Source organism: Cherax quadricarinatus, chromosome 33 (genome assembly GCF_038502225.1).
Source record: "Cherax quadricarinatus isolate ZL_2023a chromosome 33, ASM3850222v1, whole genome shotgun sequence".
Lineage (NCBI taxonomy): Eukaryota > Metazoa > Arthropoda > Malacostraca > Decapoda > Parastacidae > Cherax > Cherax quadricarinatus.
Genome location: NC_091324.1, coordinates 26,671,507 through 26,689,669, shown reverse-complemented (window position 1 = coordinate 26,689,669; position 18,163 = coordinate 26,671,507). Strand labels below are relative to the sequence as shown.

At 42.9% G+C, this 18,163-nt stretch overlaps 1 protein-coding gene across 3 annotated transcripts in view; it reads right to left on the bottom strand.

Moving 5' to 3' along the window:
• Nucleotides 1-18,163, bottom strand: part of ktub (Tub domain-containing protein ktub) — a 435,417-nt gene that overhangs the window by 10,011 nt on the left and 407,243 nt on the right. For all 3 annotated transcript variants that reach the window (XM_070090954.1, XM_070090955.1, XM_070090956.1), the window contains 5 exons: nucleotides 14,349-14,554; nucleotides 7,566-7,763; nucleotides 6,490-6,750; nucleotides 4,723-4,840; nucleotides 40-192 (listed from right to left, as the gene is read on the bottom strand). In XM_070090954.1, coding sequence (XP_069947055.1) covers nucleotides 40-192; nucleotides 4,723-4,840; nucleotides 6,490-6,750; nucleotides 7,566-7,763; nucleotides 14,349-14,554 — 936 coding nt within the window. The remainder of the gene's footprint in view (nucleotides 1-39; nucleotides 193-4,722; nucleotides 4,841-6,489; nucleotides 6,751-7,565; nucleotides 7,764-14,348; nucleotides 14,555-18,163) is intronic.

Here is an 18,163-nt window from a genome sequence, read left to right as displayed (position 1 = left end):
ATTAAGAAACCATACTAATAAAAACACAGCATAACTAACCATCACTTTCATGGACAATCTGAAAATTTTTAACAGAGGCTTGAGTGACTCTTCCGTGGAAGTTGAGGACGTAACTCTGAGTGTCGTCATTCCACACTGGCGTCTTGTTACACAACTCTATCAATTGATCCATGTTCTTAGTCTTCCACCTCTCTGAAAGAAATACATTGATTGTATATCCTTCCTTCTATCTCTATCTGTTTTAAAAAGTTTGTCTTTGATATTTTATTTTGGACAAAAGTACTTTTTGAACTATGTAAATTCAAAGTTTATTCTCTATAAGGATTACAATGCTGAGTTTACAGAATTTGGTTATTGTGTGGTTTACAGGTAGTAAAATACTAATTACAGAGTGTACCACTAGAACACCTAGCATGACTAGGCATTTCAGGCAGACTTAGTTTAAATCTTAATTTTAAAATATTACAAATTATGAGGTAAGTTGGTATTATGGCTAAGTGACTAAATACTAGTTTGTGAGTTTAGCAATGTGAATGCTTTTGTTTTGGCACAGTACATAGTTTCAGTATTGGAGTATCACAGGCCAACTTATGACTAGCTAGGATTCATTATTTTAAGATTGAGATTGATATTTCTGTTTATTGTCAAATGGGTGAGTGAGTGTAAGTGTGAACCACCAGGTGCTATTCGTGTAATTAGTTGACGGGGTGTATCAGGGAGATAAGATGTTTTCTAATGGTAGTTTTAAAGGTGATGAATGTGTCTGCAGTTCTAGAGTTTTCAGGTAGGGTGTTCCAGATTTTATGGCCTTTGATATACATTGAATTTTTGTAAAGGTTTAGTCGGACACGGGGAATGTCATAGAGATGTTTGTGTCTGGTGTTATGCCTGTGGGTTCTGTCACAACTATCAAGAAAGCACTTTAGGTCAAGGTTAATATTGGAATTTAAGGTCCTGTAGATGTAGATTGCACAGTAGTAAGTGTGGATGTACTGAACAGGGAGTAAGTTTAGATCTATGAAGAGTGGGGGGGGTGTGTTGCCAGGGATGGGATTTAGTGATTATTCTTACTGCAGCTTTTTGTTGGGTTATTATTGGCTTTAGGTGTGTTGCTGCAGTTGATCCCCAAGCACAAATAGCATAGGTGAGGTATGGAAAAATAAGTGAGTGGTATAGTGTGAGAAGGGCATTTTGCATACCATAGTATCATATCTTGGAGAGGATCCCAACCGTTTTGGATACTTTTTTGGTTATGTGTTGGATATGGGTGCTGAAATTCAGGTTGTTGTTGAGGTATAGGCCTAGGAATTTGCCCTCATTATGTCTGGCAATTAGAGTGTTGTCAATCTTAATGTTAATTTGCACTACTCCTGCTCTGCTACCAAACATAATATACTGTAGTAGGTTTTGTCAGTGTTAAGCGTAAGTTTATTGGCTGTCATCCAAGTCGATATTTTGATCAGCTCCTCGTTAACAATGGTGTTGAGGGTGGCAAGATTAGGGTGAGAGATGACATAAGTCGTGTCGTCAGCAAAGAGAATGGAGTTCAGGTGTTGGGATACGTTTGGAAGATCATTGATGTATACAAGGAAGAACAGGGGACCAAGGACACTTCCCTGTGGAACTCCAGTATCAAGTGGCTGTGTTGTTGATGCTGTCTTTAATGGTGACATACTGATACCTATTAGTAAGGTAAGATTTGAAATATGCAAGCATATGGCCTCTTATACAATAATGGTCAAGTTTATGGAGTAGGATGCCGTGGTCTACCGTGTCAAAAGCTTTTCTTAGGTCAATAAAAATTCCTAGTGGATATTCCTTATTTTCCAATGCTGTGTAAAGCAGATCTAGCATTTTTATAATTGCATCATTAGTGCTTTTATTTTTTCTGAATCCAAATTGGCAGGGATTGAGTATGTTTTGTGCCGTTATAAATGAATATCCTCTCCTGTGCACGAGTTTCTCAAAGATTTTGGATAGCAATGGTAAGTTTGATATTAGCCTATAGTTGTTTAAATCTGTAGGGCCACCACCTTTATGTATTGGTGTAACCCTTGCTGTCTTGAGTAGTTTCGGGAAGGTGCTAGTTTCTAGTGACTTGTTAAAAAGTAATGAAATAGCATGCGAAAGGACATGAGCTGCTCGCTTGTACAATAATAGTGGGACATGAGACAGATTCCCCGAGTTATTTTTAAGTGACTTTATAATCTCGGTGACTTCCGTGGGCTCAGCTGGTACAAGATAGAAGGAATTTGGGAAATTCCCATCTAGGTAGTCCCTGGCATGGGCATTGGTACGTGGGATTTTATTGGCGAGATTAGATCCTATGGTTGAGAAGAAGTCGTTTATCTTGTTAGCTGTGTCAGTGGGATGCAGTGGTGTTGCATTAGGTTTAGTTAGAACAATATTCTTGTTTTTTTTTAGTTTGTGGGTCCCTAGAATCTGAGAGAGCTTTTTCTAGGTCTTTTTTATATCTCCTCTTGTGTCAGTGAATCTGCTGGAGTAGTATAGTTGTTTGGCTTTCTTTATTACTTTGGTGAGAACTGATGAATAGTGTTTAAGAATATCTTTGTGTATTAAGCCCTGTCTATATTGCTTTTCATATTGGTGTTTCTTATCAATGGCTTTTAGAATGGTGCTGGTTAGCCATGGGCAACCAAGCCGTTTGTTCGTGATCTGTTTCATTTTTATAGGACAGTGTTTGTTGAATAAATAACAAAAAAGGCACAATACCGTGACTGGAACGATACACAAATAACCCGCACATAAAAGAGAGAAGCTTACGACAACGTTTCGGTCCGACTTGGACCATTGACAAAGTCACACTAACCAGAGGTGGAGCAGGACGGCTATATATAGGCAGGAAGAGGTAGTGGTAGTAGTAGTAGTAGTAGTACAAGAATTGTATATAATACCGACAAGATGAAATTAAGACACATGCACAACACCCGGGCATCCCCAACGTAGACGTTTCGCCATCCAGCCAGCCACTGGATGGCGAAACGTCCACAAAGACAACCAGACACCGCACATGTGTCTTAATTTCATCAGTAGTTGTAGCAGTAGTAGAAGAAGAAGAGGTAGTAGTAGTGGTAGTGGTAGAAGTGGGAAATAAGGAAGACGAGCCAGTCAAATACAAAGGAAGGGGAGCACTGCAAGAGAGCTAGATGCCCACAGAGGGAGAGCAAGTGTACAGAGGTGAGTGAAAGGGGAAGTGATGAAATAAATGAAGAAGGAACAGAAACACGAGACAGGAGAGAGAGAAAGACAACCCAGAGGAGAAAAGAAAAGAGGAAAGGGGAAGAGGAAGAAGAAGAAAAAGAAGAAAAAGAAAAAAAGAAGAAGAAAAAAAAAAAAATCTCTGGTTAGTGTGACTTTGTCAATGGTCCAAGTCGGACCTAAACGTCGTCGTAAGCTTCTCTCTTTTATGTGCAGGTTATTTGTGTACAGTGTTTGTTGTATAGTCTAAGTAATTTGTTAAGAAAAATGTCTATCCAGTCATCAATACCATTGGCCTTGGAGAATTCTGTAGGCCAGTCAACAGTCTCTAGGTCAGCTGTGAACTTCCTAATTGAGGCCTCGTCATGGAGTCTAAATGAAACTTTGTTGTATTCAAGTGGTGGTTTACTAATGTTTGTCAAGAGGAAGGTAGGGTAGTGGTCTGTAGTGCTATCTGTGATTATCCCTGATTTAAGGGGGGCTAGTATATTGGTCCATATGTGGTCTATTATGGTTGCACTTGTCTCAGTGAGCCTGGTTGGTTTAGTTATTGTTGGTATGAGAAGTGTGTTGTTCATATTGTTGATGAAATCAGTTACAGGTTGATGTTGAAGTCTCCAGCTAAGAGAAGGTGGTGCTTATTCATTTGTTTGTTTGCTATTAGTGCCTTTAATTTCTCACTGAAATTTGGGATGTTTGTGTGGGGTATCCGGTAAATGGCACTGATTGTTATAGGCGTCTTAAGGTTTTTTACAGTAAAATTAGCAAAAATGTATTCCCCATATTCATCACTAAAGCAAGTGGTGCTAATACAAGATAATTGGTTAGAGTAATAGATTGCAATACTGCCCCCAACACAGCAGTATTTAGGTTCTCAAGACATATTAGGGCAATTTTTGGAAACACAGCAGTTATAGCGACCATTTTGTTGATGTAAAACTTATAAACTGATGAATTAGAGCTGATTTAGCCCTTCCCTTTCTTTGGATCAAATTTTAATACACTCGCCCCATTACTCCAGGAAACTTGACTGAGTTGTGACTATTGACATAGGATGAATTTTAGACAAGAATTCGTCCCATGATCCAGGAAATTTGACTGATTTGTAAAATAGTATTGATGCAGGACCACAAACTTGATCCCCTCTACTCCAGATAGTTACCACTGCTATTGATCAAGACTTGCTGTGGTGCACCAGGTTATCTATGGCTTTTTATCAGAGACTGTTCTGTTACACAGTTCCAAGTGTAACACTTTTTTATCCTCTCACATTTTTTATAATTGCATTGTGTGTCTTACATTTGCTGCTTTTTCTTTCTGCTATGCAATATCATAAAGGGCTGACCTCCTGTCATAGGCTTAGAGCTTTTAGGTCACATTTATTCTTCTCATACAATGTATCATAATTGCATACAGAGTAACTATATAACTCTCTGATTTGCAAATACAAAAATCTACTTTTTAACAGTCAGCACAAGAGACAGGCTTCTGATGTCAGCTTACCAATAAGACTGTCGTGTTCTACACTTGCACGAAACTCTACTCTCTGGTGGTCAGCTGTCATCCCTGGGAGTATGACTGTCATCTTCCTTGGACCTTTGAAGCCTAGTACATTGGTTTCCTGTAAATTGGTAGACCTTGGTTAGTTTTTGCAATGAGAAATATGAAACACAGGATGTGTATTCTAATAAATACAGTACTATCCTAAAATGAGTGAAAATATAGTACTAAGTTATAAAGATTCATGGAAAGCTACCTTAATATGGCATAATGTATTAAGCAATAAATACACAAGTTAGAGAGAAAATTTGGAATTAAGAGAGAAATATTTCATGTGAGAGTGTGATTCAGATATTCCACAAAATTTTAATACAATGATTTGTATATATTTTTGAGATGACATATAAGTATACAGAAATACAAAGAAAATAAACTAATGCATCATAGCACTTCATTCTTTTAGTGTTTATATAAATGCTAACATACATTCACAATGATTGTAATCACATTCACTGGTCTGAGTTAGAGGACAAAATTTTTTTTCCATGAAACCACAGTTGGATTCCTGACCATGCCTGACAGATATGGGAAAATATGCTGTCACAATTACAAACTAGACACACACATGGCTCACATATGGATACCATGTGAAGTGAAGCCTGGTGCTTCTCTGCTAGGACTGCTATCAGTTCACCATATTGTAATAGACTGTGCTATGTATCAGAAGGCATGAAGAATTCAAATTTTGCTGTCTACGAATCTGCAACAATAGGTAGTAGGTTGGTAGACAGCAACCACCCAGGGAGGTACTACCGTCCTGCCAAGTGAGTGTAAAACGAAAGCCTGTAATTGTTTTACATGATGGTAAGATTGCTAGTGTCCTTTTTTCTGTCTCATAAACATGCAAGATTTCAGGTACATCTTGCTACTTCTACTTACACTTAGGTCACACTACACATACATGTACAAGCATATATATACATACCCCTCTGGGTTTTCTTCTATTTTCTTTCTAGTTCTTGTTCTTGTTTATTTCCTCTTATCTCCATGGGGAAGTGGAACAGAATTCTTCCTCTATAAGCCATGCGTGTTGTAAGAGGCAACTAAAATGCTGGTGGCAAGGGGCTAGTAACCCCTTCTCTTGTATATATTACTAAATTTAAAAGGAGAAACTTTCATTTTTCCTTTTGGGCCACCCCACCTCAGTGGGATACGGCTGGTACGTTGAAAGAAGAAGAAGAAGAACCTGCAACACCAATCTATTCACTCTGATTGCACTGCTGAAAGTCTCACCCATAATGCAGACTCACTCTTTGATGTTTTAACAGAAATTAGCCTATAGCACTAAACTGGACAATAATGCACCTAAATTAACCCCAAACTCTACTAATCCCAACCTTTACACTGCTCACACCACAACACTGCATGACCTATATGGGTTTAACTCTTGTGTTTTAATACAATAATAATATTAACAACTACTCAGGTACAGTAAATCATCTAGTACAGTGGTACCTTGGGATACGAACTTGAACAATTATGTAAGTGTATTTTTGTGAGTGCTTTTGTAAGTGTATTTTTGGGGGTCTGAAACAGATTAATCTACTTTTCATTATTCCTTATGGGAACAAATTCGTTCAGTACTAGAACCAATTGGCACTCGAACAGCCTTCTGGAACGAATTAGGTTCGTATCCCGAGGTACCACTGTATTATTAATGCTGCATCAGGGACAACCTAAAAATGAATAATAAGCACCAACTAGGCTTACATAGATTACAGCAGCTAGCTCCTGTCTGGAGCCAGGCTTCTCTATGTTGGTGTTGGTGGTGGTTGTAGTGGTGTTGGAGGATGTAAGTGCTTTCTTACGTCCCTCACCTCCGTCAAATATGGTAAACTGCGTCCCCAACAAATTGGATCTAAGTTTACCACAAAATGACTCGCCACCACGAGACAGGTCTGTTGGATCTGCTGAGATTAAATAGTTGGAAGTGGCCGACTTCTTACGTTTTCGTCCTGCTAGTAGGAATACCTGTTGAATATTATGAAAGTTTAGTATACTATATAGAATTAGATAGCAATGATGGTAAGAACACCAGAAATTAATAAAAATTGATAAAGGCAAGTAAACTAGTCTACAAACAAAGACAGAGAAGAGAGACAAGGCAAAAACTTCGTTAATATCTACTATACAAACACATATAGTACAAGAAATAACATAGACAAACTATTACAAAATGCATGTGCAGAAAACAGATATTTTTGCAATAACTGAGATTTGGGTCAATCTGGAAAAAAAGGGACATACAGGGTTATAAATTATTCCACACTGACAGAGTCAACTGAAGAGACAAAGTTGTTATGGGTTTTTATTTTTTTTAACAAGTCGGCCGTCTCCCACCGAGGCAGGGTGACCCAAAAAGAAAGAAAATCCCCAAAAAAGAAAATACTTTCATCATCATTCAACACTTTCACCTCACTCACACATAATCACTATTTTTGCAGAGGTGCTCAGAATACAACAGTTTAGAAGCATATACGTATAAAGATACACAACATATCCTTCCAAACTGCCAATATCCTAAAACTCCTCCTTTAAAGTGCAGGCATTGTACTTCCCATTTCTAGGACTCAAGTCCGACTATATAAAGTAACCGGTTATGGAGGTGACTAAAATGCCGGGAGCAAGGGGCTAGTAACCCCTTCTCCTGAATATATTACTAAATTTAAAAAGAGAAACTTTCGTTTTTCCTTCTGGGCCACCCCACCTCGGTGGGATACGGCTAATGCAATGAAAGAAGAAGATATATAACAAACTTAATAGCAATTTAAAATAGAAAAACTAGCCTTCTTTCCATCATCTCGTTCCATATGCAAAAAGTAAGTAGGAAAGAGACCCCGGTCCATGCCCTTCCTGTCCCTGGATATGCGGCACTTGATAAGGGAGCCCTCCACTGCAGGCTCCAGGACAAACTTCTCCACCTCTGGGCCATCTTCTAGGTTCCCTGCTAGCGATGATGGCACTTCACCTGATCCCACGGATTCCTGAAAATTATGAATCATATAATGTAAAAGCTGTAACTAGTATGAAGTACTAGTTACTAGAGACAGATAAATACAGTCAGGCAGCAGATAGAGGGTTGTGCCTCCACTACTCTTTTTTATGTGAATAACCCATGTGAGTTTAGTGCTTCACATACAACATAATAAATGTTTTAAGAACATGAGCCAGTTTCCACCAAGGTGGAGTAACCATCACTAATTCAATAGCTGTTTTGCCACAAACCATATGACATTGTTTGGAGGCTTGGTCGATAACATCCTCAGTTCATACACTGAGGGGTCCAGGAACAATCACCAGCATGGGTGAAATGTTGGGCATGTTTCCTTACACCTACTGTCCCTGTTTACCTAGCAGTAAGTAGGTACCCGAATGTTAATTGACTGTTGTAGGTGGCATCCTATGGGACAAGTTTAAGCTGACCAAAATGCTCTGTGATGAATGGTTTTGAAAACCAACAAGTTGAAGAATTGAGACAGTTTTCAAAACCATTCATCACATCTGTCAGACACTGTATCATGATGGGATCTTGATACAAAGAATTCTTCAAAACTTGTCCAATCTTTGGACGAAGACCTACTTAGACTAGTGGATGGTTACACTATGACCCCGCCTCCTCCTGCTTCGCCTCACCTGACTACAGTATATAAGCCACCGCTACGGCCCTGTGCTGTACTTTCTACAAGATTGATGGACTGAACACATTGACTCCAGGCTGAGGGACTGATTACCTCAAACTCCTCCTCTCCTTATACCTTCCTGCTTTGTATAAAACTGATAAAGCCACTGTGTGGTGAAACGTTTCTTCAAAACAGATTCCCATATGTTGCATAAGTGTCTCAATTCTTCAAAATGCTCTCTATAAAGTATGTCAGTGATGTCAGCCAGGTCCACATCAGTTGTATCATGTATGTACTTTGTAAGAATAAAGATAACTATTATTTATTATTATTATTTCCCCCTCTTTCAGAGTGTAGGTACTGTACTTTCATTCTTCTGAGGTCCAAGTAGTATCTTCACCTGATTCACCTAATATGTAAATTATTATTATTATTGTAATAAAAAAGAAGCACTAAACATGTTAGAGTCTCATCTCATAAATGTTACCTTCCTCATTCTCAAAATTCTTTTATTTTAATCAGGGGGGAAAGAAATAAACCCACAGGGGTCACATTGCACCAGAGGAATGAAAAGCAAGGACCCCAATGGAAATAAGTCAATGCTGTCTGACTTTTTTTTGGGTTATCCTGGGTAATTTACACCGTGTATGATAATTGTACTGATGTGTACATGTGCCTAAAAAACTTACTTGTTCAGGTTCAATTCAAGGAAAGGGAGGATAAGTCTCATTCTTTGGATCAAGATCCCCTCACCGGCATCAAGGCACCTCACCTGAGGGGACCAGAATCACTACTCTTCACTCACTCTAATCAAATGCTCACATGCCTGCAGGATGCTCAAGCCCATGGTTTTATTGTTGTTATTGTGGTTATTGATAAATGAGATACTTATGCAACATCTGGGTATCTTCATCCTGGAAACGTTTCGCCAGCCAGCAGCTTCTTCAGTCTAGTGCACAGAAAGGGGTAAAATAAGGAGTTTGAGGTAATCAGTCCCTCTGCTTGGAGTCGATTACAGGCTGAGGGACTGATTACTTCCAACTCCCCCTCATCTTCCAACTTTCTCCGCATTGGACTGAAGAAGCTACTGGCTGGCTAAACGTTTCCAGAATAAAGATACCCAAATGTTGCACAAGTGTCTCATTTATCAACTTGTCATTTTTCTAAACCATTTATTCACATTATTGTTGTGCTTGTTAAGGTGCACCAGAGTGTAGGTCTTATTCACATTATTGTTGTGCTTGTTAAGGTGCACCAGAGTGTAGGTCTTATTCACATTATTGTTGTGCTTGTTAAGGTGCACCAGAGTGTAGGTCTTATTCACATTATTGTTGTGCTTGTTAAGGTGCACCAGAGTGTAGGTCTTATTCACATTATTGTTGTGCTTGTTAAGGTGCACCAGAGTGTAGGTCTTATTGAGTCTTTTCTCCCGAGAGTCATAAGGAAATGTGGCCTAAATCTGGCAGAAAATTATGAAGGAGCTTCCTCTGGAAGGGTAGAGCAGATGGAGTCCAGGTGTGAACACCAGCAGAGCCACTGAGCCACATGTCTCAGTTAACACTCATACTACTGTGCATACTATATATACAATCAATACAAACCCCAATGGAAATATTTGACTTGGAATTTCTGTGTTATCCTAGGTAATTTACACTATGCACAATAATAGTATTAAGATAAGATAAGATAAGATTTCGTTCGGATTTTTAACCCCGGAGGGTTAGCCACCCAGGATAACCCAAGAAAGTCAGTGTGTCATCGAGGACTGTCTAACTTATTTCCATTTGGGTCCTTAATCTTGTCCCCCAGGATGCGACCCACACCAGTCGACTAACATCCAGGTACCTATTTGCTGCTAGGTGAACAGGACAACAGGTGTAAGGAAACGTGTCGAAATGTTTCCACCCGCCGGGAATTGAACCCGGGCCCTCAGCGTGTGAAGCGGGAACTTTAGCCACTAGGCCACCTGTGTCTAAATAAACTTACTTGCTTAGCCCTGCTCTAAAACTCTTCCTGGATAGCTGCAACAGAACTCATTGGTAAAATACAAGACATAAAAATTTCTGACATCCCTGTGTTCGACTCAACCTGAATAAAAACTCAATACTCATAAAAGGTCCTAAAACCTGGAACTCTCTACCTGAAGATTCTAAAAGTTTACTGTCTGACAGCTGCTTCAAACTATTGTTAACGAGCACCTTCTTGCCTAAATGTGGAAAAATCACGAAAACGCTTGTAATATTACTTTTTTTTGTTGCAGTTAAATTGCTTATTAACGTATCACCTGCTGTGATATTTTTGCAATGTAGTGTGGCGGAGTTAGAGTTGTGGTGATGCAGAGTAGTGATATTAGTGGTGTACTAGCAGTGGTGTGGTGGTAGGTGTGTACTAGCAGTGGTGTGTAGTGGTAGTGGTGTACTAGCAGTGGTGTGGTAGTAGTGGTGCACTAGCATTGGTCTTGTGGTAGTGGTGTACTAGCAGTGGTGTGGTAGTAGTGGTGTACTAGCAGTGGTGTGATGGTAGTGGTGTACTAGCAGTGGTGTGGTAGTAGTGGTGTACTAGCAGTGGTGTGGTGGTAGTAGTGTAGTAGCAGTGGTGTGGTAGTGGTGTATAAACAGTGGTACTCACCTAATTGTATTACCTGGAGTTTACCTGGAGAGAGTTCCGGGGGTCAACGCCCCCGCGGCCCGGTCTGTGACCAGGCCTCCTGGTGGATCAGAGCCTGATCAACCAGGCTGTTACTGTTGGCTGCACGCAAACCAACGTACGAGCCACAGCCCGGCTGGTCAGGAACCGACTTTAGGTGCTTGTCCAGTGCCAGCTTGAAGACTGCCAGGGGTCTGTTGGTAATCCCCCTTATGTATGCTGGGAGGCAGATGAACAGTCTCGGGCCCCTGACACTTATTGTATGGTCTCTTAACGTGCTAGTGACACCCCTGCTTTTCATTAGGGGGATGTTACATCGTCTGCCAAGTCTTTCGCTTTCGTAGTGAGTGATTTTCGTGTGCAAGTTCGGTACTAGTCCCTCTAGGATTTTCCAGGTGTATATAATCATGTATCTCTCCCGCCTACGTTCCAGGGAATACAGGTTCAGGAACCTCAAGCGCTCCCAGTAACTGAGGTGTTTTATCTCCGTTATGCGCGCCGTGAATGTTCTCTGTACATTTTCTAGGTCAGCAATTTCACCTGCCTTGAAAGGTGCTGTTAGTGTGCAGCAATATTCCAGCCTAGATAGAACAAGTGACCTGAAGAGTGTCATCATGGGCTTGGCCTCCCTAGTTTTGAAGGTTCTCATTATCCATCCTGTCATTTTTCTAGCAGATGCGATTGATACAATGTTATGGTCCTTGAAGGTGAGATCCTCCGACATGATCACTCCCAGGTCTTTGACGTTGGTGTTTCGCTCTATTTTGTGGCCAGAATTTGTTTTGTACTCTGATGAAGATTTAAATTCCTCGTGTTTGCCATATCTGAGTAATTGAAATTTCTCATCGTTAAACTTCATATTGTTTTCTGCAGCCCACTGAAAGATTTGGTTGATGTCTGCCTGGAGCCTTGCAGTGTCTGCAATGGAAGACACTGTCATGCAGATTCGGGTGTCATCTGCAAAGGAAGACACGGTGCTGTGGCTGACATCCTTGTCTATGTCAGATATGAGGATGAGGAACAAGATGGGAGCAAGTACTGTGCCTTGTGGAACAGAGCTTTTCACCATAGCTGCCTCGGACTTTACTCTGTTGACTACTACTCTCTGTGTTCTGTTAGTGAGGAAATTATAAATCCATTGACCGACTTTTCCCGTTATTCCTTTAGCACGCATTTTGTGCGCTATTATGCCATGGTCACACTTGTCGAAGGCTTTTGCAAAGTCTGTATATATTACATCTGCATTCTTTTTGTCTTCTAGTGCATCTAGGACCTTGTCGTAGTGATCCAATAGTTGAGACAGACAGGAGCGACCTGTTCTAAACCCATGTTGCCCTGGGTTGTGTAATTGATGGGTTTTTAGATGGGTGGTGATCTTGCTTCTTAGGACCCTTTCAAAGATTTTTATGATATGGGATGTTAGTGCTATCGGTCTGTAGTTCTTTGCTGTTGCTTTACTGCCCCCTTTGTGGAGTGGGGCTATGTCTGTTGTTTTTAGTAACTGTGGGACGACCCCCGTGTCCATGCTCCTTCTCCATAGGATGGTAAAAGCTCGTGATAGGGGCTTCTTGCAGTTCTTGATGAACACGGAGTTCCAAGAGTCTGGCCCTGGGGCAGAGTGCATGGGCATGTCATTTATCGCCTGTTCGAAGTCATTTGGCGTCAGGATAACATCAGATAGGCTTGTGTTAACCAAATTCTGTGGCTCTCTCATAAAAAATTCATTTTGATCTTCGACTCTCAGTCTGGTTAGCAGATTGCTAAAAACTGAGTCATATTGGGACTTGAGTAGCTCACTCATTTCCTTGCTGTCATCTGTGTAGGACCCATCTTGTTTAAGTAGGGGCCCAATACTGGACGTTGTTCTCGACTTTGATTTGGCATAGGAGAAGAAATACTTTGGGTTTCTTTCGATTTCATTTATGGCTTTTAGTTCTTCCCGCAATTCCTGACTCCTATAAGATTCCTTTAGCTTAAGTTCGATGCTTGCTATTTCTCTGACCAGTGTCTCCCTACGCCTTTCAGATATATTGACCTCTTTTATTCACCTAATTGTGGTTGCAGGGGTCGAGATTCAGCTCCTGGCCCCGCCTCTGCATTAAGTGCTACTAGGTCCTCTCTCTCCATGCTCTATGAGCTTTATCATACCTCATCTTACAGCTATGTATGGTTCCTGCCTCCACTACCTCACTTGCGAGGTGGTAGTGGTGCACTAGCAGTGGTGTGGTGGTAGTGTACTAGCTGTGGTAGTGGTGTACTAGCAGTGGTGTGGTAGTAGTGGTGTACTAGCAGTGGTGTGGTGGTAGTGGTGTACTAGCTGTGGTGTGGTGGTAGTGGTGTACTAGCTGTGGTAGTGGTGTACTAGCAGTGGTGTGGTAGTAGTGGTGCACTAGCAGTGGTGTGGTGGTAGTGGTGTACTAGCAGTGGTGTGGTGATAGTGGTGTACTAGCAGTGGTGTGGTGGTAGTGGTGTACTAGCAGTGATGTGGTAGAGTGGTGTACTAACAGTGGTGTACTAGCAGTGGTGTGGTAGACGTGGTGTACTAGCATTGGTGTAGTGGTAGTGGTGTACTAGCAGTGGTGTGGTGGTAGTGGTGTACTAGCAGTGATGTGGTAGTAGTAGTGTACTAGCAGTGGTGTGGTGGTAGTGGTGTACTAGCAGTGATGTGGTAGTAGTAGAGTACTAGCAGTGGTGTGGTGGTAGTGGTGTACTAGCAGTGGTGTGGTGGTAGTGATGTACTAGCAATGGTGTAGTGGTAGTGGTGTACTAGCAGTGGTGTAGTGGTAATGGTGTACTAGTAGTGGTGTAGTGGTAGTGGTGTACTAGCAGTGGTGTGGGGGATAGTGATGTACTAGCAGTGGTGTAGTGGTAGTGGTGTACTAGCAGTGGTGTGGTGGTAGTGGTGTACTAGCAGTGATGTGGTAGTAGTAGTGTACTAGCAGTGGTGTGGTGGTAGTGGTGTACTAGCAGTGATGTGGTAGTAGTAGAGTACTAGCAGTGGTGTGGTGGTAGTGGTGTACTAGCAGTGGTGTGGTGGTAGTGATGTACTAGCAATGGTGTAGTGGTAGTGGTGTACTAGCAGTGGTGTAGTGGTAATGGTGTACTAGTAGTGGTGTAGTGGTAGTGGTGTACTAGCAGTGGTGTGGGGGATAGTGATGTACTAGCAGTGGTGTAGTGGTAGTGGTGTACTAGCAGTGGTGTGGGGGATAGTGATGTACTAGCAGTGGTGTAGTGGTAGTGGTGTACTAGCAGTGGTATGATAGTAACAGTGTGTGTATAGTGTGGAGTGTTAGTATGACTCACCGCACTACTAGGACGGAGGTTGCCACTGTGTTGGTCGTGGCTGTGCTGTGTGCTGATGCTGTGGGTTTGGGGGAGCACTGCAGCCAGCGGTGCTTCCTCTGGTGACACTGGTGATGTAGACGGAATGATGGGTGTCGACTCCTGGTCCTCAATGTCACCGTCGACGAAGCCACTTAGATGTAGACCAGCCAGTTTCTTCTCCGTCTCTGTCGGTCAAACCCCCAGTCAATCTTTCTGTCAATATATATATATATATATATATATATATATATATATATATATATATATATATATATATATATATATATATATATATATATATATATATATATATATATATATATATATATATATATATATATATATATATATATATATATATATATATATATATATATATATATATATCCGTCAATATTTCAATCAACCTCTCAGCTCAGCTTTAATTATTTTTTATTTACAACTTCTAGGATATTCTCCTTTCCCTGCCATTCCTTATCCTCCCTTATTATAAACTCCCCTCCCCTCCACTCTTCATTATTTTCCCTCCATCAGCACTCCATTATTGTTTCTTTATATATCCTTCACCTCCACACCAAACATGCATGACAACACAGAGGGTTCAAACACACCAAACATGCATGACAACACAGAGGGTTCAAACACACCAAACATGCATGACAACACAGAGGGTTCAAACACACCAAACATGCATGACAACACAGAGGGTTCAAACACACCAAACATACATGACAACACAGAGGGTTCAAACACACCAAACATACATGACAACACAGAGGGTTCAAACACACCAAACATGCATGACAACACAGAGGGTTCAAACACACCAAACATACATGGCAACAGAGGTCTCAAACACACAAAACATACATGTCAACAGAGGTCTCAAACACACCAAACATACATGGCAACAGAGGTCTCAAACACACCAAACATACATGGCAACAGAGGTTTCAAACACACCAAACATACATGGCAACAGAGGTTTCAAACACACCAAACATACATGGCAACAGAGGTCTCAAACACACCAAACATACATGGCAACAGAGGTCTCAAACACACCAAACATACATGGCAACAGAGGTCTCAAACACACCAAACATACATGGCAACAGAGGTCTCAAACACACCAAACATACATGGCAACAGAGGTTTCAAACACACCAAACATACATGGCAACAGAGGTCTCAAACACACCAAACATACATGGCAACAGAGGTTTCAAACACACCAAACATACATGGCAACAGAGGTCTCAAACACACCAAACATACATGGCAACAGAGGTCTCAAACACACCAAACATACATGGCAACAGAGGTCTCAAACACACCAAACATACATGGCAACAGAGGTCTCAAACACACCAAACATACATGGCAACAGAGGTCTCAAACACACCAAACATACATGGCAACAGAGGTCTCAAACACACCAAACATACATGGCAACAGAGGTTTCAAACACACCAAACATACATGGCAACAGAGGTCTCAAACACACCAAACATACATGGCAACAGAGGTTTCAAACACACCAAACATACATGACAACAGAGGTTTCAAACACACCAAATACTAAATAACAGATAAAAGAACATCTACACAGTATCTGTGATCAAAGCAAAGAATTAGAAGAATAATTAGAGATTAGCTATATTCTAGGCAAGGTAGGTAGAGTGTGGTGGTGGTGGGTGAGGTAGAGTGTGGTGGTGGTGGGTGAGGTAGAGTGTGGTGGTGGTGGGTGAGGTAGAGTGTGGTGGTGGTGGGTGAGGTAGAGTGTGGTGGTGGTGGGTGAGGTAGAGTGTGGTGGTGGTGGGTGAGGTAGAGTGTGGTGGTGGTGGGTGAGGTAGAGTGTGGTGCTGGTGAGTGAGGTAGAGTGTGGTGATGGTGGGTGAGGTAGAGTGTGGTGGTGGTGGGTGAGGTAGAGTGTGGTGGTGGTGGGTGAGGTAGTGTGTGGTGGTGGTGGTGGGTGAGGTAGAGTGTGGTGGTGGTGGGTGAGGTAGAGTGTGGTGGTGGTGGGTGAGGTAGAGTGTGGTGGTGGTGGGTGAGGTAGAGTGTGGTGGTGGTGGTGAGTGAAGTAGAGTGTGGTGGTGGTGGTGGTGAGTGAGGTAGAGTGTGGTGGTGGTGGGTGAGGTAGAGTGTGGTGGTGGTGGGTGAAGTAGAGTGTGGTGGTGGTGGTGAGTGAGGTAGAGTGTGGTGGTGGTGGTGAGTGAGGTAGAGTGTGGTGGTGGTGGTGAGTGAGGTAGAGTGTGGTGGTGGTGGTGAGTGAGGTAGAGTGTGGTGGTGGTGGTGAGTGAGGTAGAGTGTGGTGGTGGTGGTGAGTGAGGTAGAGTGTGGTGGTGGTGGTGAGTGAGGTAGAGTGTGGTGGTGGTGGTGAGTGAGGTAGAGTGTGGTGGTGGTGGTGAGTGAAGTAGAGTGTGGTGGTGGTGGTGAGTGAGGTAGAGTGTGGTGGTGGTGGTGAGTGAGGTAGAGTGTGGTGGTGGTGGTGAGTGAGGTAGAGTGTGGTGGTGGCGTATGAGGTGGAGTGTGGTGGTCATAGGTTAGGTAGAGTGGGGTGGTGGTGGGTGAGGTAGAGTGTGGTGGTGGTGGGTGAGGTAGAGTGTGATGGTGGTGGGTGAGGTAGAGTGTGGTGGTGGTGGGTGAGGTAGAGTGTGGTGGTGGTGGGTGAGGTAGAGTGTGATGGTGGTGGGTGAGGTAGTGTGTGGTGGTGGTGGGTGAGGTAGAGTGTGGTGGTGGTGGGTGAGGTAGAGTGTGGTGGTGGTGGGTGAGGTAGAGTGTGGTGGTGGTGGGTGAGGTAGAGTGTGGTGATGGTGGGTGAGGTAGAGTGTGGTGGTGGTGGGTGAGGTAGAGTGTGGTGGTGGCGTATGAGGTGGAGTGTGGTGGTCATAGGTTAGGTAGAGTGGGGTGGTGGTGGGTGAGGTAGAGTGTGGTGGTGGTGGGTGAGGTAGAGTGTGGTGATGGTGGGTGAGGTAGAGTGTGGTGGTGGTGGGTGAAGTAGAGTGTGGTGGTGGTGGGTGAGGTAGAGTGTGGTGGTGGTGGGTGAGGTAGAGTGTGGTGGTGGCGTATGAGGTGGAGTGTGGTGGTCATAGGTTAGGTAGAGTGGGGTGGTGGTGGGTGAGGTAGAGTGTGGTGGTGGTGGGTGAGGTAGAGTGTGATGGTGGTGGGTGAGGTAGAGTGTGGTGGTGGTGGGTGAGGTAGAGTGTGGTGGTGGTGGGTGAGGTAGAGTGTGATGGTGGTGGGTGAGGTAGAGTGTGGTGGTGGTGGGTGAGGTAGAGTGTGGTGGTGGTGGGTGAGGTAGAGTGTGGTGGTGGTGGGTGAGGTAGAGTGTGGTGGTGGTGGGTGAGGTAGAGTGTGGTGGTGGTGGGTGAGGTAGAGTGTGATGGTGGTGGGTGAGGTAGAGTGTGGTGGTGGTGGGTGAGGTAGAGTGTGGTGGTGGTGGGTGAGGTAGAGTGTGGTGGTGGTGGGTGAGGTAGAGTGTGGTGGTGGTGGGTGAGGTAGAGTGTGGTGGTGGTGGGTGAGTGTGTGTGGTGGTGGTGGATGATACATGTTAGAGTGTGTGGTGGTGGAGGGTGAGATAGAGTGTTGTGTTTGTGGGTGGTAGAGTGTGTGATGGTGGTGGGTGAGGTAGTGTGGTGGTGGTGGTGGGTGAAGTAGAGTGTGGTGGTGGTGGGTGAAGTAGAGTGTGGTGGTGGTGGTGGGTGAGATAGAGTGTGGTGGTGGTGGGTGAAGTAGAGTGTGGTGGTGGTGGGTGAGGTAGAGTGTGGTGGTGGTGGGTGAGGTAGAGTGTG